Raw genomic sequence first — 26,364 nt, 5'->3', positions numbered from 1 at the left:
TTCGCTTAGTGCGACTCCATGCAGCCAATGGCAATGTCCGCTTTAGGTACAGTATAATGCGAGGAGCCACTTGTGGGTTGGACAGCTCTAACGCAGTTCCACCTCCAACACGTCAAAACATCAGCTATGCGGATGTCGACTGAAGCAGATATGATTGAATTGGGCCCTTAGTTTAGCAGGCTGGAGCCATTTTAACTGACTGACTGCTGTCTGGCTGGCTGCCTCACTGGGCCAAAGAGTTCAAGTTCAATTCATCTTCTTCACTAATCTGCCGACTCGCCTTGATTTATTTTCTGACTACTTGAAATGATCTAAGTTTGCGTATCTGCTTTCAGATCGTTTGATCATTACAGAAGAAAGTATGATCATTACATAAGGAAGTATGATCATTACATAAGGAAGTATGATCATTACATAAGGAAGTATGATCATTACATAAGGAAGTATGATCTAAAGAAGAAGGTACATGTTCATGATAGTAGAAGCTGAAATAATCCATTGAAGTGCAACACTTTAGAACTGAAAGCTAGTAGGTATTGTATCTAGTTTGTGTAGCTGGAACAGGTATACCAACTGCTGCCTGAACTTAATCAAAGAGATTTTCGAATAAACCTGTGTGGCCTTGAAATGTGTCAGTTTTATTTCCCTTGTCTTTAGGGGACACTCACCTCCTGGGTGCTGACTGGTTCCAAGTGTGCTGTCATATTATTGCACACTGGATGTCCTTGTTGCTGCCACTGATACCCCCCCCCCCCCCATCTAGTCACTTCCTCCCCTCTAACCTCATATCATCCCCTTGTTTGATGTCCTGTTCTGGGTATAGAGAGGGAGAGATCAGGTTAGAGGAAAGTTTTTTTTTTCCTGCCCCAGCCTCTCTCCCACGTCAGTGGGGGCATTGAATGACTGACGGCTGCATACCAAGCCTCCTTCTGGGGCTCGCTGCGTTGCTTTCACGGTCCTGTTTCTGTCCTGCCAGGGCTAAATATAATTCCCCAGTTTGCAAATGTAGCACAAGTCCTGCAACCCGACCCCCCCCCCCCCCCCCCCCCCCCCCCCCCCCCAGTCCCAGCTCCCTCACTCCCCTCTCCCTTCCTCATACACAAGGTTCAGGTTCTTGGAGGTGGGGGTGTGTGTTAGGAGGGTTAGGAGAGCACTCTCCTATTTTCACATATACAGTACTCTCTTTCTGGCTCTCTCTCTTTCAGACACACACACACACACACATACTTTTGGACTTACACACTTGCCGGCACGGTCTCTCTCTCTCTCACACACACGCGCACACACACACTGCTGGTCGTTGGTGTGGACTGTGGCTTTGCCCTTCTGGTTTGCCGTGGTGTGGCGAACGTGGCGAGCACGGTATGGAGCAGACCGACAGGTATCGCAGGCCCGGCATGGTAAGACAGACCTGGCTAAACCTAAACGCTTTACACTTTTGGTGAGTCTGTTTTGGCACCTAGTCCGGGAAGGGCGCCTTGCCGTATTGTAGGAGTGTGTGTGTTGGAGTATGTCTGTGAGACTATGTGGGCGTGTGTGTCAGAGAGGATTGACATTTAGGTTGGTGGACAGGACACATTAACTTAGAAAAAAGTTTTTGATGCGCCATTTCCTGGTCTCTCTCATTCTCTCTCTCGCTCTCTTTGATCCTCTTCTTTCGCCTGCGTTGTGTGATTCCATTTTGGGCTGGGCCACAGCTGCAGGAAAGGCGCTGGGTTTTTAATTAGACTTCCAGTCCCCCGGTAGACTGCCTGCCTGCTGAGAGACCCTCCAATCTCACTGTCCCAGACCCCAGCCCCTACAGCCATTTTATGAGGCTTCTTTCTTCCTCTCTCTCTGTCCTGTCCCAGCTGGTCCCAGCCTGGATCCCCAGAGACGCAGATCACGTAGTGCCTAACGTCAGTGTTTCCTAACAAAGTGTGTCCATGAGAATGTAATGGTTTTGACCTCCACAAGTTTCAGACCGAGTGCTATATTTATGTTGCTGATTTCTTGATAGGTGGACCCCTAGGAGGGTATTTTCTGACGTTTTTAGTGCTTTTTAATGTTACATTTTCTAGGCGTATTGTCATTGTTTTGGTTGTTGTTTTGGTTTCAGAGTACCTTTTTTAAAATGCTGTATGTCTCAACAGTATAATTAGACTTGCCTAGTACTACTATCTGCTATTAGCTTATCCTTTTTCAAAAGGTTATTGTTGCTGTTACTTCATTAGTGCCCACTTTGAGCTGAATCACACCTATCTGTGTATTTGCGATGAGGTCTGTACATGACCCACGTTTTTTGTTTTTGTCTCTATCCGCAGCGCAGGGCCTTTTTTAGATAGCAGTTCACAAAGACACGGTTGTCCATCGTCCAGCCCATTGTCATGACAACGGCAGGCATCGTGTACCAAGCACATGGCCATTTAGACATTGGGAAGTGCCACTGGCCATCGCGAGACACGGAACGTCTCTAACGCTCCTCTCTTAGTACACTGTTAACTACCAACCTGGCTTTCTGCTTCTCAATACCTGTTGCTTTTTTAATCTTCTGGAAGAGTGTTGCTTTTTGTTGTTGCTTGTTGTTCTTCAGTTCCACCGCTGACTGGTGTTGTACCTACTGTTTATGTCAGTGCTGCTGTTGTAGGATGTGAAGCCCCTGTAGAATAGGGATTGAGCCTGGGCTGATCATTCTGTCCGTCTCCCTCTCTGCTGGCTGTCTGAGTGTGTTTGCCCTGTCTCTGACTGTGTTTACAGCTGGGTAGACTGTTTGCTCCGATCACACAGAGGGCTGGAGGGAGGGCTGGAGGGAGGGCTGGAGGGAGGGCTGGAGGGGAGAGGCAGAAATACAGCCTAGGGGAGTAGCGAGATTGTGTGATCTTGTCAGGATTCGAATGTCATAATTAATCATACCAGTGGTTTGGTCCATTATTGTATTTCACTTCGGTATCTTTTCTTGCCATCTTTTCGATCGTATTTCACTCTGCCACACACACCGCCTTCTCACTTTGAATCTTAGTCTGTTTTTATCTGTAGATCTTTATATCATCATCAAGGCGCAGCATATGACTTTACAACACGTATTCTATGTTTTCAGACAGTCACAAAGGAGGACACTAGATAGATGCATATAATATTCACCCACACATACTGGATACCGTGAGCTCTGAAAGTATTGGGACAGTGACACATGTTGTGTTGTTTTGGCTCTCTTCTCCGGCACTTTGGATTTGATATGATACAATGAGGTTAAAGTGCAGACTGTCAGCTTTAATTTGATGGTATTTTCATCAATATCGTCGGGTGAACCGTTGAGATATTACTCCATTGTTTTGTACATAGTCCCCCCATTTTAGGGGACCAAAAGTATTGGAACAAGTTCATTTATATGTGTATTAAAGCAGTCAAGTTTAGTATTTGGTCCCATATTCCTAGCATGAAATGATTACATCAAGCTTGTGACTCTACAAATTTGTTAGATGCATTTCCTGTTTGTTTTGGCTGCGTTTCAGATTACTTTGTGCCCGATAGAAACAAATGGTAAATGTATTGTCACTTTTATTGTAAATAAGAATAGAATGTGTTTCGAAACACTTCTACATTAATGTGGATGCTACCATGATTTACGGTTAATCCTGAATGAATCGTGACTAATTAGGAGTGAGAAAGTTACATATCATGCGTCTGTAACTTAGCGGTTAGAGTGTTGGGACAGTAACCGAAAGGTTGCTTGTTCGAATCCCTGAGCCGGCAAGGTGGAAAAATCTGCCAAATATCATGCGTCTGTAACTTATGCTGTAGCCTGTAGATGCAATGTACACATCTCCAGTCCATAACGGTGTTGTACCATTCTCCCTCCATCATGCCATCACGTATTGGAACAGTAAGGGCTTCACTGCATCAGAAGAGGCAACCTCATTAATATAATTCCTCCCCTCAAGGCAATGCTTTTCACCCCTCATTATTCAATGCTCTTGTCGTTCACACTCCAACTCTTTCCTTTTCCCTCTCCCTCTTCTCTCTCTCCTTTTCTTCACTCTTTCTCTCTCGCCCCCAATTTGTTCGATATCGGAGCTAAGCAGGTGTGAATTCATCCCAGTGGATGCAACTCTGCAGATGAAGAGAGCAGGAGAAGAAAGGCAGTCAAGCCTTCTTGGTGAAAATTGCAACCTCTCATACCTCCATGTCTCCGTGTTTTCATCTGACTAGCTCTGCCTACTAGCTCTGCCCAGCAGCTCTGCCTACTAGCTCTGCCCAGCAGCTCTGCCTACTAGCTCTGCCCAACAGCTCTGCCTACTAGCTCTGCCCAGCAGCTCTGCCTACTAGCTCTGCCCAGCAGCTCTGCCTACTAGCTCTGCCCAGCAGCTCTGCTTACTAGCTCTGCCTACTAGCTCTGCCTACTAGCTCTGCCTACTAGCTCTGCCTACTAGCTCTGCCTACTAGCTCTGCCCAGCAGCCCTGCTTACTAGCTCTGCCTACTAGCTCTGCCTACTAGCTCTGCCTACTAGCTCTGCCTACTAGCTCTGCCCAGCAGCCCTGCTTACTAGCTCTGCCTACTAGCTCTGCCTACTAGCTCTGCCTACTAGCTCTGCCTACTAGCTCTGCCTACTAGCTCTGCCCAGCAGCCCTGCTTACTACCTCTGCCTACTAGCTCTGCCTACTAGCTCTGCCTACTAGCTCTGCCTACTAGCTCTGCCTACTAGCTCTGCCCAGCAGCCCTGCTTACTAGCTCTGCCTACTAGCTCTGCCTACTAGCTCTGCCTACTAGCTCTGCCTACTAGCTCTGCCCAGCAGCCCTGCTTACTAGCTCTGCCCAGCAGCCCTGCTTACTAGCTCTGCCTACTAGCTCTGCCTACTAGCTCTGCCTACTAGCTCTGCCTACTAGCTCTGCCTACTAGCTCTGCCCAGCAGCCCTGCTTACTAGCTCTGCTCAACTCTTCCCAGCCCTGCCTACTAGCTCTTCCCAGCCCTGCCTACTAGCTCTGCCCAGCCCTGCCTACAAGCTCTGCCCAGCCCTGCCTACAAGCTCTGCCCAGCCCTGCCTACAAGCTCTGCCTAGCTCCCCTGGACCAAACTCCAGAGGACATACAGTTACATAATTCCAACCTGACAGCAGTGCAGCTTGATTATTCCGCTTTGGTCCATTGTTATCTGATCAAGTTATGTGTTTGCTGCACCTTTGGATTTTGGGGTACAGTAACCTTACTGAGTTTTCAACGAAAGCATTTCTTACTGTAAAATGTATTTTAATGGATAAGGAGATATGTGTGAATATTTGCCAAGAAAATCTAGTTTGTGAAACCTTCTGCCATGGCTCAGCTTTGAAGTGATTACCGATATCCTCGTCCTCCTTCTCTCCTCCACCGCAACTACCTCTTCCTCCTCCTCCCCTCCTCTGGGGTGGCAGGTAGCCTAGCGGCTAGAGTGTTGGGACAGTAACCGAAAGGTTGCTTGTTAGAATCCCTGAGCCGGCAAGGTGGGGAAAAAATCTGCCATTCTTCCCTTGAACATGGTAGTAAACCCCCACAACAACTCCTCCTCGGGCACCAATGATGTGGACATCGATTAAGGCCCCCCCCCCCCCCCCCACACACACACACCTCTGATTCAGAGGGGTTGGGTTAAATGCGGAAGACTCATATTGGTTGAATACATTCAGTTGTGCAACTGACTAGGTATCCCCTTTCCCTTTCCTCCTCCTCCTTGCAGACTTTGCTTCTTTCTTCAATAAGAAGCAAAGTCTGCCATGACGTCTCGCTCAATGCTCAGTGGTATTCACGTGCTTTGAAATGTGTATGTCTGTGAAACCTTAGAAGGCTTAGCTTACATGCAACATTTCTGTTATGTCTAAATGTTACCCACCCATACAAGTCAGATGCTACTCAAATATTCCATGAATCTTGTCAATGTATTTGGTGCCATATGTATTTCTGACAAGTTCTAGGGAGAACATATACGAATCTTGTCAAATTCCGGTAGATCTTTTCCATACGGGTATGGAGTGACATTATCAGAGATGTGCGTATTCTGAAACATTCTGTCTTATTGATTTGGGTGTGACCCAGTCATTGTTATATAAGTCTATGGGCCCAGTTCTATAGGCAAAGCCTTGAAGCAGGATGTTTATCAAATACAAGCTCAGCTGTAGCCATTAGTCACCAGCTGAGTGTGTTTCTGAGAGCATGTTAATCTAGCCATTTCTTCTGCCTTCACCACTTCCAAAAGTGAGCGGTGCCATTCTGATGGTGTCTCTCATACTCTTATGTTTATCTCTCTCTCTCTCTCTGAACTAAGCAACTGGGCTGGTTACTATGACACTACTGGGATCTCTGGCCTGGCCAATGGGAGAGCAGCTATGGGATCAGGTGGTCTTTAGCTATCTTGAACAGGAGCTGTGAAGCAAGCAACTAAATTAGTGACAGAATCCATTGACAAAGAGAGAGGGAGTGGAAGAGAGGGAAGGACCGTATGCAGTAAAGGAGCATGTAGAGAGGCGATGGGAGAGGGAGAAAAAGAGAAAGGTGGAGGAGAGAGAGGACAGTAGGAGAGAAAGACTAAGGGGGAGGGTAAGAGTAATTAGAGGTATCCATACTGCCTGTTGATCGGTACGTCACCCTGGTCTCTGCCTCACACTCCCCTCCCCCTCCAGACTTTATTTGTTTAGTAAAGGATTGATTAAGTCCCTAATTGTGTCTCCCTCTCTTTTTCTCTCCATCGATTTCACACCCGTCTTTCTGTCTTTTTCTATTCTGCGGGTTTGTTATGTGGCGTGACCAGGTTGAGTGAGTGAGTCACGCATACTGTAAACACACGCGCACGCACACACACACACACGCAGACACACTCATCCCTCTTGCTCCCTCTCTGCTGCTTTCACTGCATCACAGACCTGTTGCAGCAGTCAGCGAGTTGCTGTTCTGTGAGAGTTATTCTGAGGAGGCAGTAAGCTATTCTCTCCTCTTTATTCGCTCTCGTAGACAGACACAGTCCTCTTGATTTCTCATCTAGCTGAATTAACCTTTCTGTAATATTCAGCTCTCCATGTTGGGATGCACCTGTATGGGTTAGAGGATGACTCAGAGCCGGTAAGTGGCAACGGCTATTATTACCATTATTAAACACTGCATGTCTGTGTCGGGGAGATGGGCAAGGGTGTGTGTGTTTGTGTTAATGAAACAGGAAGTAGGGCTGGTTGGGTGGCTCCCCTGGAAGTGTCTAACCATTGCCTTGGTTACCGGGCGTGGCATTGCTAAGCCACCGCCGATTTTGATGCGACAGGTGGCGGCACTAGAATCGACGTTCTGTTTGTTATTAATTCAAACCGTATAAAGTGACACAGTAAATATCAAAGTACCTAGCTCTCACTCGCATACAGTATTTCTGTTTGTCAGCGGCAGGTTGCCCTAGTGTACATTTAGCCCTTCCAGTCCTGTCTGGTCTCTATTGCTCTGGAGCAGAGATGGGGGCTGAAGCCGCGGAAACTTCACCGCCGACCCTTGACCCTGTTTACCTTCTGGGGCGTTCTGGGACTCAAACCTTCTTTTAATTTCTTCTTGCCTTTCACACGGATCTATGCGTAGCATCAGTACCTGTAGTTGCTGTTATAACAGGCAGAGACCAATAGGGAGTCTGAGTTTTCTGATTTTGTGATGGCACGTACTTCTGTGCTAATTACCAAATACCTACGTATTTGAACTCCCCACTTTCTCATCGGGGAATTATTTCAGGTAATTACATATGGTGGATGTCAATTCTCACCACATTCTCACCTCTATTTTAAAACCCCACACCTAATGACTCATTCTGCCTCGCACATTCAGCTGTCCGCATTCTTGTCTGCACCTCCCACGGGTGTATGCAGCAAGCGAGAGAGAGAGTCTGACACCTGGAAAAACAGAACAAGTGAGATAGTTACATAAAGAGAGCACTCAAACATTTGACAAGTGAGCCAGGCTGTACTCCCAGAGCTCGGCTGTAGTGTACAGTATACCAGGCAGGGAACGCTCTGCCTGGCCTCCCCCAAGAGGAGGCCAGGCCAGCGTTTTTATTGTGTGGTATGGGTGGATTAGGGTCAGCCAGAGAGGCTCAGGTTACCAAGCATCACTGGTGGTGAAAGTGGACGAAACCATAGCCACTTCATGAGTAATTTATCAGTGCTAATATTAAATCCGGGCCTTAGGCCTTTTTATCTCTCGTTTCTATCTCTCTCTCTAGCTCTCCCTCTCTCTCTGACACGCCCACACTCAAACACATCAAAGCGCCTGATCAGATGTTATTCAGGTTTGCATATGTCTTTTGATGCATCCACTTCACACTCATATCACACCAGCCAAGTGTTATGTGCCAGACAGTAATGTGTGTATTTGATGAGTAGGCTTGAATGCAGGCAGCCAGGCAGCCAGGCAGGCAGGTTCCCTTTGTGCCTCCAGGTTATTAATAAAGGGTGAAACAAAAGAAATGTCACAGAGAGGTTGACCTGATGACAATTAGAGGTGATTGTTTGGGATATTTGCCTCGAGCCATTCAAAATGAGGTAGGCACCAGGCAGTAGTACAGAACACACAACAGTACATATTATGGTCTGAACAGAGATGGACAGAACGCACTACAGTACATATTATGGTCTGAACAGAGATGGACAGAACACACAACAGTACATATTATGGTCTGAACAGAGATGGACAGAACACACAACAGTACATATTATGGTCTAAACAGAGATCGACAGAACACACTACAGTACATATTATGGTCTGAACAGAGATGGACAGAACACACAACAGTACATATTATGGTCTGAACAGAGATGGACAGAACACACTACAGTATATATTATGGTCTGAACAGAGATGGACAGAACACACTACAGTACATATTATGGTCTGAACAGAGATGGACAGAACACACTACAGTACATATTATGGTCTGAACAGAGATGGACAGAACACACTACAGTACATATTATGGTCTGAACAGAGATGGACAGAACACACTACAGTACATATTATGGTCTGAACAGAGATGGACAGAACACACTACAGTATATATTATGGTCTAAACAGAGATGGACAGAACACAATACAGTACATATTATGGTCTGAACAGAGATGGACAGAACACACTACAGTACATATTATGGTCTAAACAGAGATGGACAGAACACACTACAGTATATATTATGGTCTAAACAGAGATGGACAGAACACACTACAGTACATATTATGGTCTGAACAGAGATGGACAGAACACACTGCAGTACATATTATGGTCTGAACGGAGATGGACAGAACACACTACAGTACATATTATGGTCTAAACAGAGATGGACAGAACACACTACAGTACATATTATGGTCTAAACAGAGATGGACAGAACACACTACAGTACATTATGGTCTAAACAGAGATGGACAGAACACACTACAGTACATATTATGGTCTGAACAGAGATGGAGCAAAGCATAGGGAGATGGGAAAAGACAGGCAGTGGAAAATAACATGTTGAAAGAAGAGACAGAGGGACAGAGTGAAGGAGAGATAAAGCAGAGGGAGAGAGAGAGATCCCAGGGGAGGAAAAAACGGATTATCACGTTGGGCACAAGGCCTTGATTGTGTTATTCCACATAGAGATGAAACGCTATGACATTTTCATATCACGATTATTGTGACCAAAATGATCACAGTTATCAGTATGATCGCGGTATTGTTCAAATGTGCTGGAAATGTTCGAAAAGTACTGATACACTGAAATCATTTCACCAAGTTTTATATTGAAAAACCAACAAACAACAAATGAAATTAGCAGCACTATGCACTTTTTGTGTGCATAAACATGAAAGTAATAACATTAACATTAAAGATGGCACCATGTGGCCATGAGAGGTAAACGTTTCCCTAGTGCAGGTTTAAATGAACACAACCTTAAGTAAGCTAATCAAATAAACAAACAACAAATAAAATTAGCAGCACTCACTTTGTAGTGAGGCACGGCAACCTCCATCAGCCTCAGAAAGACAGGCCTCTCAACAATTTGAAATGGCATCATGTCCTTTGCAATGTAATATGAAAGGCCTGCAGTGAGGTCTTGAGCATGTTTTGATGTGGGTGCATAAGCAGCCTGCCTTTTAAATGCTTGTTCGAGTGTCTGTGTCACAACTGTAGATGAGGGACCAGTAGCATCACTGGGTTTGCCTGCTGCACGCCTGTAAACAAGGGAATAGCAAATGTATTTATTATTATTATTGGTGTTACGTTATAATTATTAGAATTATAATTATTCACTTACACACACAGTCAATCTTCTGTGTTGCATTTGAGTGTATGCAATGACCCCATGCACTATTGACATAAATATAAATTCATCTTAAGAAGACAGTTATAGTAATTACAATGAGCCCAACAATTGACATACATACAGGAGTCTTGTATAGGAGTCTATAGTGTTTCTGCTGTTGGAACACTTTTACAACCAAGTCGACGTCTGCCGGATTTTTAAATGAACAGAAAATGTTGATTGGGTGACTAAACTAAACTCAGAAAAAAAAGAAACGTCCTCTCACTGTCAACTGCGTTTATTTTCAGCAAACTTAACATGTGTAAATATTTGTATGAACATAACAAGATTCAACAACTGAGACATAAACTGAACAAGTTCCACAAACATGTGACTAACAGAAATTGAATAATGTGTCCCTGAACAAAGGGGGGGTCAAAATCAAAAGTAACAGTCAGTATCTGGTGTGGCCAACAGCTGCATTAAGTACTGCAGTGCATCTCCTCCTCATGGACTGCGCCAGAGTTGACAGTTCTTGCTGTGAGATGTTACCCCACTCTTCCACCAAGGCACCTGCAAGTTCTTGGACATTTCTGGGGGAAATGGCCCTAGCCCTCACCCTCCGATCCAACAGGTCCCAGACGTGCTCAATGGGATTGAGATCCGGGCTCTTCGCTGGCCATGGCAGAAGACTGACATTCCTGTCTTGCAGGAAATCACGCACAGAACGAGCAATATGGCTGGTAGCATTGTCATGCTGGAGGGTCATGTCAGGATGAGCCTGCAGGAAGGGTACCACATGAGGGAGGAGGATGTCTTCCCAGTAACGCACAGCGTTGAGATTGCCTGCAATGACAACAAGCTCAGTCCAATGATGCTGTGACACACCTCCCCAGACCATGACGGACCCTCCACCTCCAAATCGATCCCGCTCCAGAGTACAGACCTCGGTGTAATGCTCATTCCTTTGACGATAAACGTCAATCCAACCATCACCCCTGGTGAGACAAAACCTTGACTCGTCAGTGAAGAGCACTTTTTTCCAGTCCTGTCTGGTCCAGCGACGGTGGGTTTGTGCCCATAGGCGACGTTGTTGCCGGTGATGTCTGGTGAGGACCTGCCTACAAGCCCTCAGTCCAGCCTCTCTCAGCCTATTGCGGACAGTCTGAGCACTGATGGAGGGATTGTGTGTTCCTGGTGTAACTCTGGCAGTTGTTGTTGCCATCATGTATCTGTCCCGCAGGTTGGATGTTCAGATATACCGATCCTGTGCAGGTGTTGTTACATGTGGTCTGCCACTGCGAGGATGATGAGCTGTCCGTCCTGTCTCCATGTAGCGCTGTCTTAGACATCTTACAGTACGGACATTGCAATTTATTGCCCTGGCCACATCTGCAGTCCTCATGCCTCCTTGCACCATGCCTAAGGCACATTCATGCAGGTGAGCAGGGACCCTGGGCATCTTTCTTTTGGTGTTTGTCAGAGTCAGTAGAAAGGCCTCTTTAGTGTCCTAAGTTTTCATAACTGTGACCTTAATTGCCTACCATCTGTAAGCTGCTAATGTCTTAACAACCGTTCCACAGGTGCATGTTCATTAATTGTTTATGGTTCATTGAACAAGCATGGGAAACAGTGTTTAAACCCTTTACAATGAAGATCTGTGAAGTTATTTGGATTTTTACGAATTATATTGAAAGATAGGGTCCTGAAAAAGGAACATTTGTTTTTTTGCTGAGTTTACATAACGTGTTATCGTGTGCAACGGGCGAATAGTCTGCAGACACACAACGCATGCAGCAGAACAACGTGTAGTGTTTTTACAATAGTAGGTAACACTGAAAGCTTCAGTTGACATTATTGACAAGCTATTAGCAAGTTAGACAGACAAACCATGACATTTTCCCCCATTCCGAAGTCCCCACATCATGCATTGAGCTAAAAGTTCATTTACCTTGCATTCGCTATAAAGTAGTGGGTGGTGGTCACGAAGATGACTCGAGATTTATAGTGTTTTTTTGTTGTTGTTGTTGCATATTCTTCAAACAGGGTGACCATCTTTGATTTAAGTTTCCCTCAGCACTCTTGTAAAACCCAAAATACAACCACACTTCAGATTAGGTCCTCTTAGAAGGCTGAAAAATCTCTCGAGCGCTGTCACTGCCTTCCCCCATGTTTTCACACAAAACAAAACCTACGCTGCACGCTGCGCCTGCGTCAGACGGTTGCTAACTTTGGTTGATGCTGGACAGTATTTACCTTGAGTTTTTCAAACCGTGGTAATCAAACACGGTTTTAATGATCATTCAAATTTGAAGTGGTAATACTAATCGTCTGGAATTTTACCGTGGTTTGTCGTGAAACCGGTAACCGTTTCATCCCTAATTCCACACACACCTCTACAGTCCACTCATTTCTCTCCCCATGTCTGTCTGTTGGTGCTTGTTATGGGGAGGTGTGTGTGTTGTTTGTGTGTGTGTGTGTGTGTGTGTGTGTGGTTCCAGTAGTACTGTTGCTGCCTTTATTGTCCTTACTGGCACAGGGGTTTTATTCAAGGCTGTGTGGTAATGCCATAGAATACACTTGTGTACACACGCACACACACGCACACGCACACGCACACGCACGCTCGTACAAACATACAGCACACTAGAAGAAATGACCATGCCACTATCTCCCACATTCTCCTTCTTTCCTTCTCTCTCTGCCCTCTTTCTCTCTCATGCACATAAACACACACTCACTCACTCTCTCACTTCCTTACTGTGTGTGTGTGTGTGTGTGTGTGTGTGTGTGTGTGTGTGTGTGTGTGTGTGTGTGTGTGTGTGTGTGTGTGTGTGTGTGTGTGTGTGTGTGTGTGTGTGTGTGTTGCAGGGCTCTGCCGACTCCTACACCAGCCGGCCGTCGGACTCAGATGTGTCCCTGGAGGAGGACCCAGAGGCGCTGCGGAAGGAGGCAGACCTACAGGCCCTCGCCACCCTCGAGAAAGCCAAGGTCAGAGGTCACCATGGCCCTTTCCTGTGACCCTGTCCCTCTGTTATACAGTACCCCCATACAGCCATACAGAACAGCACAGTCTTTAAACATTCACCCTGACCCTAACTATACACCTGACTATTCTTGCTAACAGTGTCCCCTCAATGTTTTAGGTACACGGTTAACACATATTATAACATGTATTTCTATTCAATTAACATTCACTAACAGTCTTTGTGACATAATAGACACTGAGCGACATGACAAGTTGAGTAGTATCTCATCCTGTCTTGTCCGCTCTGTCGCCCTCATTTCATTCATCATACTTATCCTCTATTCTCATTCTTTGTTCTGCCTTTTTCTTTTGCTCCCACCTCCCCAGACCAAACCAGTAGCCTTCGCTGTGCGGACGAATGTGGGCTACAACTCTGGGCCCAACGACGACGTCCCAGTGCAGGGCATGGCCATCTCCTTTGAAGCCAAAGACTTCCTACACATCAAAGAGGTACCAGAGCTGCGTAAACATCACTGGGCCTTCTCATTTCTTATTGTTAGATTGTTTCTGAAGATGATTTAGTCCCCAGACCCTGGAGCTTTACGAAGACGGCGGGATATTGTTCAGTTATAATATGAACATCCGGTTCTATATATATGTCTGATTGATGTGTCGACAAGCAAGCTAAGATGGCGGCGGTTGTTGCCTTGGCAACAACAGCAGGGGCTCTGAGCGAGGGAGGAGAAGGCTGGTGTGTGTAATATTGGGTGGTATTGAGGTGTCTGTCTGTCTGTGTGCTCTGTGCAGAAGTACAATAATGACTGGTGGATTGGGCGTCTGGTGAAGGAGGGCTGTGAGGTGGGGTTCATACCCAGCCCAGTCAAACTGGAGAACACCCGGCTACTGCAGGAGCAGAAGATGAGACAGAACCGCCTCAGCTCCAGGTACTGGCTGCTGCCCACACCCATGTCCCCTGGCACCCATCACCCAGTCACTTTACGGCAACACAGATCACTTACCTATCGGCTCCGTCATATCAGAGCTGTTATCCAACAGGGTTGGGCTCAATTCGAATTGAAGGCAGTTAATTCAGAAAGTGATTTGAATTTGAAATAAGTAGCGTCTACTTTTCAGTTTATTGAGAAGTCATTGAAAATAAATGCCCTTTTTTCGATTATTGAATTGTCATTTTAGTTTACTTTCTAAATTGACTGCCTTCAATTTCGAATTGAGCCAACCTTGTTATCCAATTAGCTTCCACAATGCATGCAACATAATACAGTACAATGATCACCCAATCACCACTTCAAAACAGTCACTACTTCACAATTAAAAATGGGAAAAGTTACATTTATTTTCAATTACAATTTTTTTTCAGTCCACCTCACTTTTTACCTCCCGGTAACCATCCACTCATTGTTCTGTCCTCCTCCCTCTTACAGTAAATCTGGTGGCAGCTCCAGCCTGGACGTTGCCACGGGAACACGCAGGCCCACCCCACCTGGCACAGGTAAGGTCAGGGGTGGGGGGGGTCCATCTTCACCTCTCGGCTGGCTAGAAGAGACACACACACTACAGCACTGTGTGTGTGACGATAGATATAGCCCTCTGTCGCGGCCTGTCGCTAATATTCCGTGTAGATTTTAATTGGATAGTTGGTGATCCATGATGAAACGGATATCTGCAGTGTGGAGTGGAGCGTCACAGTGGGGGTGCTGCTGATACTGGAGTGAGATAGACAGAGAGAAGGAGAGGGGTCCTAGCAGGTCATTAGTATGGCTAACAGGACCAGCCTGAAATAGAGCTGAGGATATAGTGCTCCTCTCATTAAATCTGATCACTACGCTTGGCCAGACCAGGGATGCATCCCAAAGGGCACCCTATCCCCTACATAGTGTACTAGTTTGGACCAAAGCCTTATTGGCCCTGGTCAAAGGTAATGCACTTTAAAGGGAATAGGGTCCGATTTGAGACGCAGCCCATACCTTATGTGTTAGCACTGAGCAGCAACAGTATAGTTCAGTCATGCTGCTGGATCGACAGTACGGTTCACTGAGACGGAGGGAAATAAATAGACATAGAGACAGAAGGAAAGATTGATGGTGTGGAATTACAGAAATATATACAGTACTGTTCAAAAGTTTGGGGTCACTTAGAAATGTCCTTGTTTTTGAAAGAAAAGCACATTTTTGTCCACTAAAATAACATGAAATTGATCAGAAATACAGTGTAGACATTGTTAATGTTGTAAATGACTATTGTAGCTGGAAACGTCAGATTTTTTTAAAATGGAATATCTACATAGGCGTACAGAGGCCCATTATCAGCAAACATCACTCCTGTGTTCCAATGGCACGTTGTGTTAGCTTATCCAAGTTTAAAACACCAGTCTCAATGTCAACAGTGAAGAGGCGACGTCGGGATGCTGGCCTTCTAGGCAGAGTTTCTCTGTCCAGTGTCTGTGTTCTTTTGCCCATCTTAATCTTTTCTTTTTATTGGCCAGTCTGAGATATCGCTTTTTCTTTGCAACTCTGCCTAGAAGGCCAGCATCCTGGAATCGCCTCTTCACTGTTGACGTTGAGACTGGTGTTTTGCGGGTACTATTTAATGAAGCTGCCAGTTGAGGACTTGTGAGGCGTCTGTTTCTCAAACTAGAAACTCTAATGTACTTGTCCTCTTGCTCAGTTGTGCACTGGGGCCTCCCACTCCTCTTTCTATTCTGGTTAGAGCCAATTTGTGCTGTTCTGTGAAGGGAGTAGTACACAGTGTTGTATGAGATCTTCAGTTTCTTGGCAATTTCTCGCATGGAAGAGCCTTTATTTCTCAGAACAAGAATAGACTGACGAGTTTCAGAATAAAGTTATTTGTTTCTGGCCATTTTGAGCCTGTAATTGAAGCCACAAATGCTGACGCTCCAGATACTCAACTAGTCTAAAGAAGGCCAGTTTATGGTTTCTTTAATCAGTACAACAGTTTTCAGCTGTGCTAACATAATTGCAAAAGGGTTTTCTAATGATCAATTAGCATTTTAAAATGATAAACTTGGATTAGCTAACACAATGTGCCATTGGAACACAGGAGTGATGTTTGCTGATAACGGGCCTCTGTACGCCTATGTAGATATTCCATTAAAAATCTGCCATTTCCAGCTACAATAGTCATTTACAACATTAACATTGTCTACACTTTATTTCTGATCAATTTCATGTTATTTTATTGGACAACAAATGAGCTTTCTTTCAAAAACAAGAACATTTCTAAGTGACCCCAAACTTTTGAATGGTAGTGTACATGTTTTTATGAGATAAGAACTGACTGGGAGTGAGTTCATTGAATAATTGAATTGAAGACAGACGGACTAGATCAGACGCGTAGATTGACTGTAACTGGCATTGTTTCTCCATTGATGGATTACCTAATAATAATGGATGTGTAGCATTAATACATAACATATTTAGTATGGTTCTCTGTATCAACCATATTTGTTATACCTGAACTGATATACCAAACCCCTCTTCCTGCCTGGCTGTGCCGGCTTAAAACACCCCTACCCACATCCAAAACACAGAGCCCTCACCACCGTAACCAGTCCCAGCACACAGCAAACCCCTCTTCCTGCCTGGCTGTGCCGGCTTAAAACACTCCTACCCACATCCAAAACACAGAGCCCTCACCACCGTAACCAGTCCCAGCACACAGCAAACCCCTCTTCCTGCCTGGCTGTGCCGGCTTAAAACACCCCTACCCACACCCAAAACACAGAGCCCTCACCACTGTAACCAGTCCCAGCACACAGAAAACCCTCCTCAGGGCAGCTACACACCTTTTTCTGCCTCCACCTCCTAGCACCTCTTCTTCTCTGCTCTCTCTCTGCTCTTTCTCTCTCTTTCTCTCGTCTCCGCCACTTCTTCTTCAGCAGTGAATAGCTCTCTCTTTCACCTCCTTTCTCTCCACATCTCTCTCTTACTCACTGTTCTGTTTCGATCGCTGTTTTTCTGACCTGCTCGTACACTGATTTCGTTGTGACCAAAAGCATTTATTATTTTCTTAGTCACCTATTGACTTTTTATTTCAGCACTGTTATTTCTGGTTCAGAACGCTGTCATTTCTCCCATTTCTAGATCTCAGATCGGAGTCTGTCCTACTCTCTGCTTTTGATTGCCTTGTCTTTTATTGAGTGTCTTTCTTATCATGCCTTTCTTGTCCTCCTTTTTCTCTTTCCTCCTTTTTTCTTTTTCTTCCTCTTTCACTATTGCTCGATATTCTTTCTCTCTCTTTCTGTCATTCCCTGTCCTTTCTCTCTCTCTACCCCGCCCCACCCCTCAGCTCATGTGGACATGTCCACGATGGCTTTTGACCTTGACCCCCTGGACCTGGATGCTGAGGAGCCCCCTGAGCCCCAGGGTGACCCTCGCTCCCCCAAGGGCAGCGCAGGCAGCGTCACCTCCCCCCAGGGCCAAATCCACCGCCTGCCCTTCTTTAAGAAGGTAAAGCCCTCCAGGGGCCCCAGGCACTACGGCTGCGTCCCCTCCCCACCTCCCTTCAACCAAACCCCCCCTACTGCACGCAGCTATGGCCCAGTCCTAGGCTATAATAACCTTTGTCTGTCCCCACAAGCCCCTCCTACACCCCTCGTCTCTGACTTACTGCCCTAAACTGACCCACCGTTCCCGCCGCTAGCTAGCGCCTGTCTGACTCCCTAATCCCCATTGGCCCCTCTGTCTCTGGTCACCATGGTAATGCCGAGTTATGTTTGCCTGTGCGTTTCTGCGCTGATTAACTGGGCGAGGGGTTGAGCTAAAGACGAACCTGCACATGTTCATACATTCACCGATGCAAAAGCAATGTATGACTATTTGTCGACGGTGCAACTCTAAACAATAAATGTCATTATTGATCAGACTACAATGGGTGTGGTCTCCACTGTACTATTGAACAGCTCCACTCCCAATTCCCAACTAATCGTCACCTGTCAATAACAATACGTCCTCTGTCTTTTGTGCTTTTTGTCTCTTTTGTCCCTTTTGCTCTGTCTTCTCGCGGGGGTTGTGTGCGGAATGATACTGTAGGTGGTCCAGCTAAACAGAAACAGAAGTCGGTGAGTCAGTGCTGACCTTTAATTCACCTTTACCTTCTGTTCTGTCTCATCCTCCTCCTCTTCCTCTCTGTTGTCTCTCCATGTTCCTCAGTCTGCTCTCATGTCAGCTTATGCTAGAGAGAGTGGGAGGTGACTGGATTTGAACATTTCCTCATTTTTGTCAAGTTTTTCACTTATTCCCCAAGAAGAAGATTTCCGTGTTGCAGTTGTCCCCAGGGATATTGTGTTCCAAGATGATCAATTAAGAAATTATGGAAAATTAGAAATTATAGGGAGGAACTGTAGTAAGGGAAATGTTAGTTCCACCCCCTAAATGCAAGCAGGGCTTCCATTTGTCTCTGTCGTCAGAGCTGATTGGGTAAACACGGGCTGTCAGTATGCAGTCAGAGCTGATTGGGTAAACACGGGCTGTCAGTGTGCAGGCGTGTCACGGCCCCTGTCACACACTGTTCTGGTGAACGTTAATGCTCCCTGATTTGTTTTCATTCCCATTCTGGACGGCTGCTTTGAGTGACAGCCAGTAGCCTATCATCAGCCCGCCTCGCTATTCCTCCCTATCTCAGAGCTGTCAACACAGCTTTGATCCCATAGATACAGGAGACTGTGGAAACAGAGGCACGCTTTGTCCTCCAATAGCAAAAAAACACTTTCTATACATTACGTGAAAGTTCATGTTATTCAGAAAGAGAGAGATTAATGGTGATACACAGTACACTTCTCTCAGCACTGCCCCTCTAGAGATGAGCACCATTTGGAAAAGTTCTTAAGTGTATTTTTAGATGTAGTGAATCGTAATGAGGTGAACTGAGTCCGCTGCCTGGTTGTGGAGGTGTGGCTTTATGTAACGTAATGTAACTTAGTGGAGGAGAGCTCTTCAAGCCTCTACGCTACTGCTCTCAGTGCACTAAAGTGCTGCATGGAATACAGAGGAGAAGGCGTGCTGAGAATACAGAGCGCTGACACCGAATACACACTAGCACCCTACAGGTGTAGGATCTTAATTTGATCCCTTTTTGTTGCTGAGAATCTTGAAGCTCATTTGCATTTCCTCCAGCGTGATTTACATACATTTACTGAAAACCCACACTAACACACCGTTATATTAACAGTATTGCACTTTTCATGTACACTACTTTTGGCCAGCTAATAGCCTAACCATGGATCAACCAACGTTATGGACGAAACCTTCAAAACCTGTTGCTGCAGGATTATTTTGCTATGACAATATAGGTCAAATGAAGATCCTACATCTGTATTCTCCTAATGCCTGCCTATCTGTTAGTGGATAGACCATGGGACCTGTTCTCTTCTCACCTGTCATTCCAAAACAGGACGCTTTCTATAACAGAACAGATGCTTATAGATGCGGTGTTGGGCAGATGAATCATGCTCCTCATGATTCATATTAATGGAATGTTAATGTATCCATTTGTTTTACTTGTTAGAATATTGATTGACTGTGTGTGGGTGTTTTGCGTAAGAGTGCATGTTCATTTTCAATGTGATTTGAGTGTTTGAAGTAAGTGTCTGAAATGCATTCTCTGTATGTTGGTTAAAAATTAGGTCTCTTTTTGTAGGTTTAGTGTGTGCTTGTTGTCCATTTTCTCTGGGCCTAATAACCCATTTGGCTTGGTGTCTATCTGGCTTCTTTCTATACAGCAAGAGGGGTCTACCACACAGATACATACTAAGAGAGAGTAGGAGAGAGAGAGTTATCTTTGACTGGAACCACAGTCACGTAAGCCTTTGACTGGACGAAAGCTCCTGAGAATTTTTAGATATCAATAATGGCTCTTACGACTCTCTATAGCTCATTCTGATCCAGTTGAATTATAGTTCATTTCATTTGCTATGACTGAGAGAGCAGACTGAGAAATGGAAATGAGGGCTCTCTGTGAACATTTTCCGCTTGGTCTTGGTGCTTTTATCCTCTCCAAGATAATAAATGGGCTCTGTCTGAAATGCTTTATATATCATTCAGACTGTAGTCCACTGTACAGAGAGAGGGAGAGTGTTGACATAATGTTGATTTATGTGTGTGTTTCTGTGGCGGTAGATTGTGCAGCTCCGTACGTGTGCGTACGAAGTGGCTGTAGATTGTGCGTCTCAGAGTGTGCGTGAGCTCTGTTCGTGTGTGTGTCTTTGTTCAGACACAGTGGTTATAGTGTCTCACCCCGCTCTTGGTGCTCTCCTGCCTGACTCAGATGGAGCATGTCCCCCCTTACGACGTGGTCCCCTCCATGAGACCCATCATTCTAGTGGGGCCGTCACTGAAGGGCTACGAGGTAAGGCTACTGTGTAGCTCAATCTCCCCAACTTTCTTCATGGTCTATTATACCGGTCATATTCCACGCCTCGGTTGTTCTTCTTCCCCTCGTCTCCCACCAGGTGACTGACATGATGCAAAAGGCTCTCTTTGACTTTCTCAAGCACAAGTTTGAGGGCAGGTGAGTTTCAGGCCAGCCAGAGAACACGACTGAAATATTTACCATATTTAGTAAAGGTTGAAAATGTCTTCAACTTAGTATTTAGTTAACCTGCTTTTAGACGTTTCCAGTTCTCAGCCCTGATTGGTTGACCGTGTTTCTTCCAGGATATCCATCACCCGGGTGACCGCAGACATCTCCCTTGCCAAGCGCTCGGTCCTCAACAACCCCAGTAAACACACCATCATCGAGCGCTCCAGCACCCGCTCCAGCCTGGGTAAGACAGGACCTGTAGGGCAAGACATCGTTGTACCTTTTCTTGTACCTATAAGAAAACCATTGATCACAATAAGCGCCAGGACTGGCTCTGTGCCTTTCCAACACCCACGTGATACATTTCAAAAAGCTTTGTTAGTTCATGTTTCTTATCATCCGTTGGGCTATTGTGTTGTTACCTTTCACAATCAGTGTTGTCATATATCAATCTTAGCTTGTGTAAGTGTTTGATCCTGCTGATGACCTGCCCGACTCTAAATGAAATACCAGTTTGTACTTGGACAATGACTGGTTGGTGTTTACCTTTCTCCGAATATTGGGAGAAAGATATTTCAAAGTGTTGTTCCTGTTGGTAATAGCTACCTGGTCAACAAAAGGTCAGGGAATATTGGATGTTAGCATCTATTGATAACATACAGTAGGGAGCCTCATAGTCAATTGAATTGAATTACACAAATGCTTTTACTTAGGTCATCAAGCCACTCCATTTGGCATAGACAGTCTTCAATATCAGTGAGTAGGGCTAAGCACAGAACAGCAAGGCCCCTCTAGGGGAGAGGCTAGCTGAGCAGAGAGGGGCAGTGTAGCCTGTCCACAGGAACCTGAAAAGGGTTGTCAGCCTTCTGCCTTTTATTACTCACTGTCCCTCTCTGATCTGGCCTCTTCTCTTTCTCCATCCTGTCTTTTCCTACCCTCCACCCACCTGTCCCTCTCTTCCACCTTCCCTCCACTCGCTCTACGTCTGTCAGACGTACTGGGTACGTATGCTCTCAACCCCACGAGGAAAACAACCAGGAGCTTTTTTCTCTGTTCTCCTCCCCTGTCTGTCTGTCTCTCACTCTCCTCATCCCCTCATAACTCATGCATCTGTCTGCCTGTCTGTTCCTCACACATGTTTGTGAAATCCTGTTGCTTGCAGTAATAACAATTTGAACTAAGGCTTGGAAAGAGTAGACTAATTACACAGCAGAATGAGTGCTCAGTGGGTCTGGTGGCTCTAGGCTGCTCAGCTGAGCGTCTGCCTGCTGTCTGTCTGTCTGGGGTTCAGGGGAAATGTGATAGCGGGCCTGGGGGGGCAACTGTGATCAGGGAGGAGTGTACAGGGGAAGATGATACTCCCCCCTCCATCCCCCATTGCCTCCCACCCTGTGACCCAGTATCAGGGACCCTACTGTAAAGCAACATGCAACAACACTTTACCTACAAGGAGCCTGTATGCATACTGAAACTCAAAACACAATTAGACGTTCATATATTCATGTGTTTATATACCGTACATCATTGGTTACTACCAATCTCTGATCCAGGGAACACATTCTTCACAGAGATGCAGTGTAAATAGAGGAAATGTGGAGGTTAATAAAAGCTAGGACAGTTTGTTAGGTTTTCATTATTTTAGGTAAAGTTCATTTCTCTTATCTCTCTGCGGAGCTTCTGGTCGCTGCCTTCCACCTGCAAGTTTAATTCCCTTTCTACTTCAGCCCTTCGGAGGGAGACCGTCTGAAGCCCGCAGCCCCTCTGCAGATTACCTGTCCCCTGTTTATGTCATTGTGGCTGGGGTTGCTACCAGAAGGTCCACAGAGAGATAATGTAATTGTGGCTGGAACACTCCCCCCCCCCCCCCAGAAAATGTACACACATCTGAGCGTATGATAAATGGGGACAGCCAAGCTGTTAAAGCCATACAGGCTCTTCTAGGGTTTTGCTGTTAAAGCCATACAGGCTCTTCTAGGGTTTTGCTGTTAAAGCCATACAGGCTCTTCTAGGGTTTTGCTGTTAAAGCCATACAGGCTCTTCTAGGGTTTTGCTGTTAAAGCCATACAGGCTCTTCTAGGGTTTTGCTGTTAAAGCCATACAGGCTCTTCTAGGGTTTTGCTGTTAAAGCCATACAGGCTCTTCTAGGGTTTTGCTGTTAAAGCCATACAGGCTCTTCTAGGGTTTTGCTGTTAAAGCCATACAGGCTCTTCTAGGGTTTTGCTGTTAAAGCCATACAGGCTCTTCTAGGGTTTTGCTGTTAAAGCCATACAGGCTCTTCTAGGGTTTTGCTGTTAAAGCCATACAGGCTCTTCTAGGGTTTTGCTGTTAAAGCCATACAGGCTCTTCTAGGGTTTTGCTGTTAAAGCCATACAGGCTCTTCTAGGGTTTTGCTGTTAAAGCCATACAGGCTCTTCTAGGGTTTTGCTGTTAAAGCCATACAGGCTCTTCTAGGGTTTTGCTGTTAAAGCCATACAGGCTCTTCTAGGGTTTTGCTGTTAAAGCCATACAGGCTCTTCTAGGGTTTTGCTGAAGGAGAATAAGAGTGTACAAAGCCGAGAACATCCAAACAGACTGATACGTTTGCAATGCCTGATAGCTCTAACAGCGAATGCTATTACACTTCATCCCTTTCAGATGATTTTATTCATTGACATGTTCAGAACAGTATACCAAGTGCCACCACAGGCATCTCATTTTCACAAGCCTCCTTCCTTCCCGAGTTTGAGTTGATATAAAAAGTTGTGTTGGAGATCATATTTACCAGTGCAAAACATCAGTTACTACTCGTTGGAAAGTGGCAACAGAATGAGAATGCCCCAGTGTTCCATTTAGCGGTGTGTAAATGGAATACCTAATGCGATGGGTTCTGTTTCACATGCACTGAACCTCTTGCCAAAATGTTGACATGCATGATAGTGTTAACATGCCACGTTTGCATGTGCGTGTATGTATCCTGTTTATTTTGAAATGGTGAGTGTGTGTGTGTGTGTGAAATATGAGTTATCAAAGTGGCAATAGTCCCACTGATCTCCTGTATACTCCAGAAGGGATTTAAATGTGGACAGAATTGAGATTTGACAACCAATTCAATTTGTATACTCTGTGTGTTCAGGCACCTACTACACCCTGTTACTTATTGCATTTCCATGTTGTTCTCTACCACATAGCGGAGGTGCAGAGTGAGATTGAGCGTATCTTTGAGCTGGCCCGCACCCTGCAGCTGGTTGCCCTAGACGCAGACACCATCAACCACCCCTCTCAGCTGGCTAAGACCTCCCTGGCTCCTATCATCGTCTACATCAAAATAGCCTCACCTAAGGTACCCTCTGAGAGGAGTGACTTTGTGGTCGATTGACTTCCTCGATCACGTGCTACTGAAATGGCATGTATGTGACTGAAATGTCTGTAGATGTGACATCTCTGTCAGCGGTATGTTGTTGCCTGTTTCCCTTCAGGTCCTCCAGAGGCTCATTAAATCCCGGGGGAAGTCCCAGGCCAAACACCTGAACGTGCAGATGGTGGCAGCAGACAAGCTGGCCCAGTGCCCCCCTGTGAGTGTCTGTCTGTGGCCCTGGATTCTGTGGCCGAAAGGCACATGTTCTTACATGCTGTTTGCCCTGAACAAATGAATTCACAATGACCAGTCTGAACAATGGCATTGGCTTAACATTGAAATGAATGCCCTTTTAGGTAGTTGGCTGAATCTCTGACGTTGACAGGTGAGACACTGACATAATGTCCCTCTGTGTTGTATGTAGGAGCTGTTTGACATCATCCTGGATGAGAACCAGCTGGAGGACGCCTGTGAGCATCTGGCTGACTACCTGGAGGCCTACTGGAAGGCCACGCACCCCCCCAGCAGTAACCCCCCCAACCCCCTCCTCAACCGCACCATGGCCACGGCCGCCCTGGCCGCCTCCCCAGAGCCCGTCTCCAACCTGCAGGTACAGGTGCTAACCTCCCTGCGCCGCAACCTGGAGTTCTGGCCCGGCCTGGATGGCCCCGGGGCCGAGCATGGGAACGTGGCCGAGCACGCCCTCTAAAGGCCAGCTGTGGGGGACGGCTCAGGGGGAGCGACACCCCCTTCCTAATCCAAACCCGGCTGCCTGCTCTCCAGATATATCTCCTCCCATCCTCCATCTCTCCATTCCTCTCCTTGACCTGAAAGAAGGAGCCTAATCACATTATTTAGACCACATCCTCATTCATAATACTGTCTAGAGAAACACCACATGCATGGAGAGATGGAGGGGGCTGTTTACTGGAGAGTGTATACTGGGTCCATCACATTGGATTCAACTCAATAGCACATACACACACTTACACAGACATTCATATTCACACACACACACACACCCATCAGAGTACTCGGAACAGTATAGGCCCCACACATTACTGTGAAAGCCTTCTGCATTAGAAAACACCCACACACAAACAGAGAGCTTCGTCCTCTTCGAGAAAACCTCTCTGCAAATGACACAGTATGTTAGAGCAACACACACAGCAAAATTAGCAAAGGAGAGTTTATATGGGCAGGACACTGGATCCAGACCAAACCAGCACTGGGGAGGGTTTTCAGTGAGAATAACACACACACACAATCACATTGGAGTTGTGAAATGAATTGACGGTGGCAGTTATTGGATGAAATGAAAATCCTCCATCATCCTTCCATCAGTTAGAGAGGTACAGTACCTCTGTCTCTGGTCTGTTGCCTATTCCCTGTTTACTGTAATTGGTTGAGAAAATGGAGTTGTGTGCCCCTTACCCAACCTCAGGGCTTCCTGCCTGGCCTCCTTTCTTCAGCACTCCTTTATCGTCTGGGAAACGGTGTCCAGTTTACTTCCCTTCTCCGTGTTGCCATGGCACCGTCCCTGAAAAGGAGCGAATCATCTCGGCTGCTTGGCCAATGTGTGCCTTGTTTTTGTGGCATCGTTTCTAGTTTTCTGATTTGCGTGGCGTGGCAGGGATGGGCTGTGTGTGTGTGTGAGAGCGTGCATATGCGTGTGCGCATGTGTGTGTAAAGTGATGTGGGCCCTGACTAATAGGAATGTCCTATTTCATTAATTCACACAGGAAACTCTATCCAGCAGAAAAATGATAACCTGGGTCTCATCTCCAATCAGCCACTGGCTTCAGCCAAATACATACAGCATGACTCTTGACGGTCATAGTCCAAGACCTTGTGAAAGTGTCCAAACTGCTTCCATATGTCAATGAGTTATACCCACAGAATTGATTTAATCGTGTTCATTTAGACATAAATGCACTATTATGAACAGTGCTTTCTCTGATTTCAATAGGTCGTATTTGGTATGGTGCGGCTGGCTGTACATTGTCTTACGTCAGATAGCGCGTCGATTCCGCCTGCACTGATCTGTCTCGGTTGAGGGCCGAGCGTCGCGTAGGAGTAACACAATCTGACAAAAGACAATGGCGGCTGTATAGATTCATTACAATTCGTTCAGATGGAGGACATTTTGTTCAGTTATTATTTTACTGTCAATGGGTGTGACTAAGCTCTGCCTATTCAAAGTCATTAGCAAGGATTAGCTTGACCCAACTCTAAAATGTCTTGTTCATTGTG

General features: G+C 45.9%; 1 protein-coding gene across 6 annotated transcripts in view; it reads left to right on the top strand.

Moving 5' to 3' along the window:
• Positions 1-26,364, top strand: part of LOC115171068 (voltage-dependent L-type calcium channel subunit beta-1) — a 37,379-nt gene that overhangs the window by 9,864 nt on the left and 1,151 nt on the right. Inside the window, exons 1-13 of one of the 6 annotated variants that reach the window (XM_029727556.1) lie at positions 1,153-1,400; positions 13,124-13,243; positions 13,608-13,730; positions 14,028-14,164; positions 14,663-14,730; positions 17,547-17,707; positions 20,523-20,603; positions 20,707-20,765; positions 20,912-21,021; positions 21,770-21,778; positions 23,945-24,096; positions 24,233-24,328; positions 24,536-24,721. In XM_029727556.1, the coding sequence (XP_029583416.1) occupies positions 1,365-1,400; positions 13,124-13,243; positions 13,608-13,730; positions 14,028-14,164; positions 14,663-14,730; positions 17,547-17,707; positions 20,523-20,603; positions 20,707-20,765; positions 20,912-21,021; positions 21,770-21,778; positions 23,945-24,096; positions 24,233-24,328; positions 24,536-24,721 (1,338 nt within the window). In that variant the 5' untranslated portion in view covers positions 1,153-1,364. Of the gene's footprint in view, positions 1-1,152; positions 1,401-6,924; positions 7,065-13,123; positions 13,244-13,607; positions 13,731-14,027; positions 14,165-14,662; positions 14,731-17,546; positions 17,708-18,289; positions 18,319-20,522; positions 20,604-20,706; positions 20,766-20,911; positions 21,022-21,769; positions 21,779-23,944; positions 24,097-24,232; positions 24,329-24,535; positions 24,722-26,364 lie in introns of those variants that run through there. The other 5 variants (XM_029727557.1, XM_029727555.1, XM_029727553.1 and 2 more) reach the window with 5 other exon arrangements.

This window comes from Salmo trutta, chromosome 32, assembly GCF_901001165.1.
Source record: "Salmo trutta chromosome 32, fSalTru1.1, whole genome shotgun sequence".
Taxonomy (NCBI): Eukaryota; Metazoa; Chordata; class Actinopteri; order Salmoniformes; family Salmonidae; genus Salmo; species Salmo trutta.
Note: the sequence above shows the minus strand (reverse complement) of the source record. Positions and strands in the feature narration are given on the sequence as shown.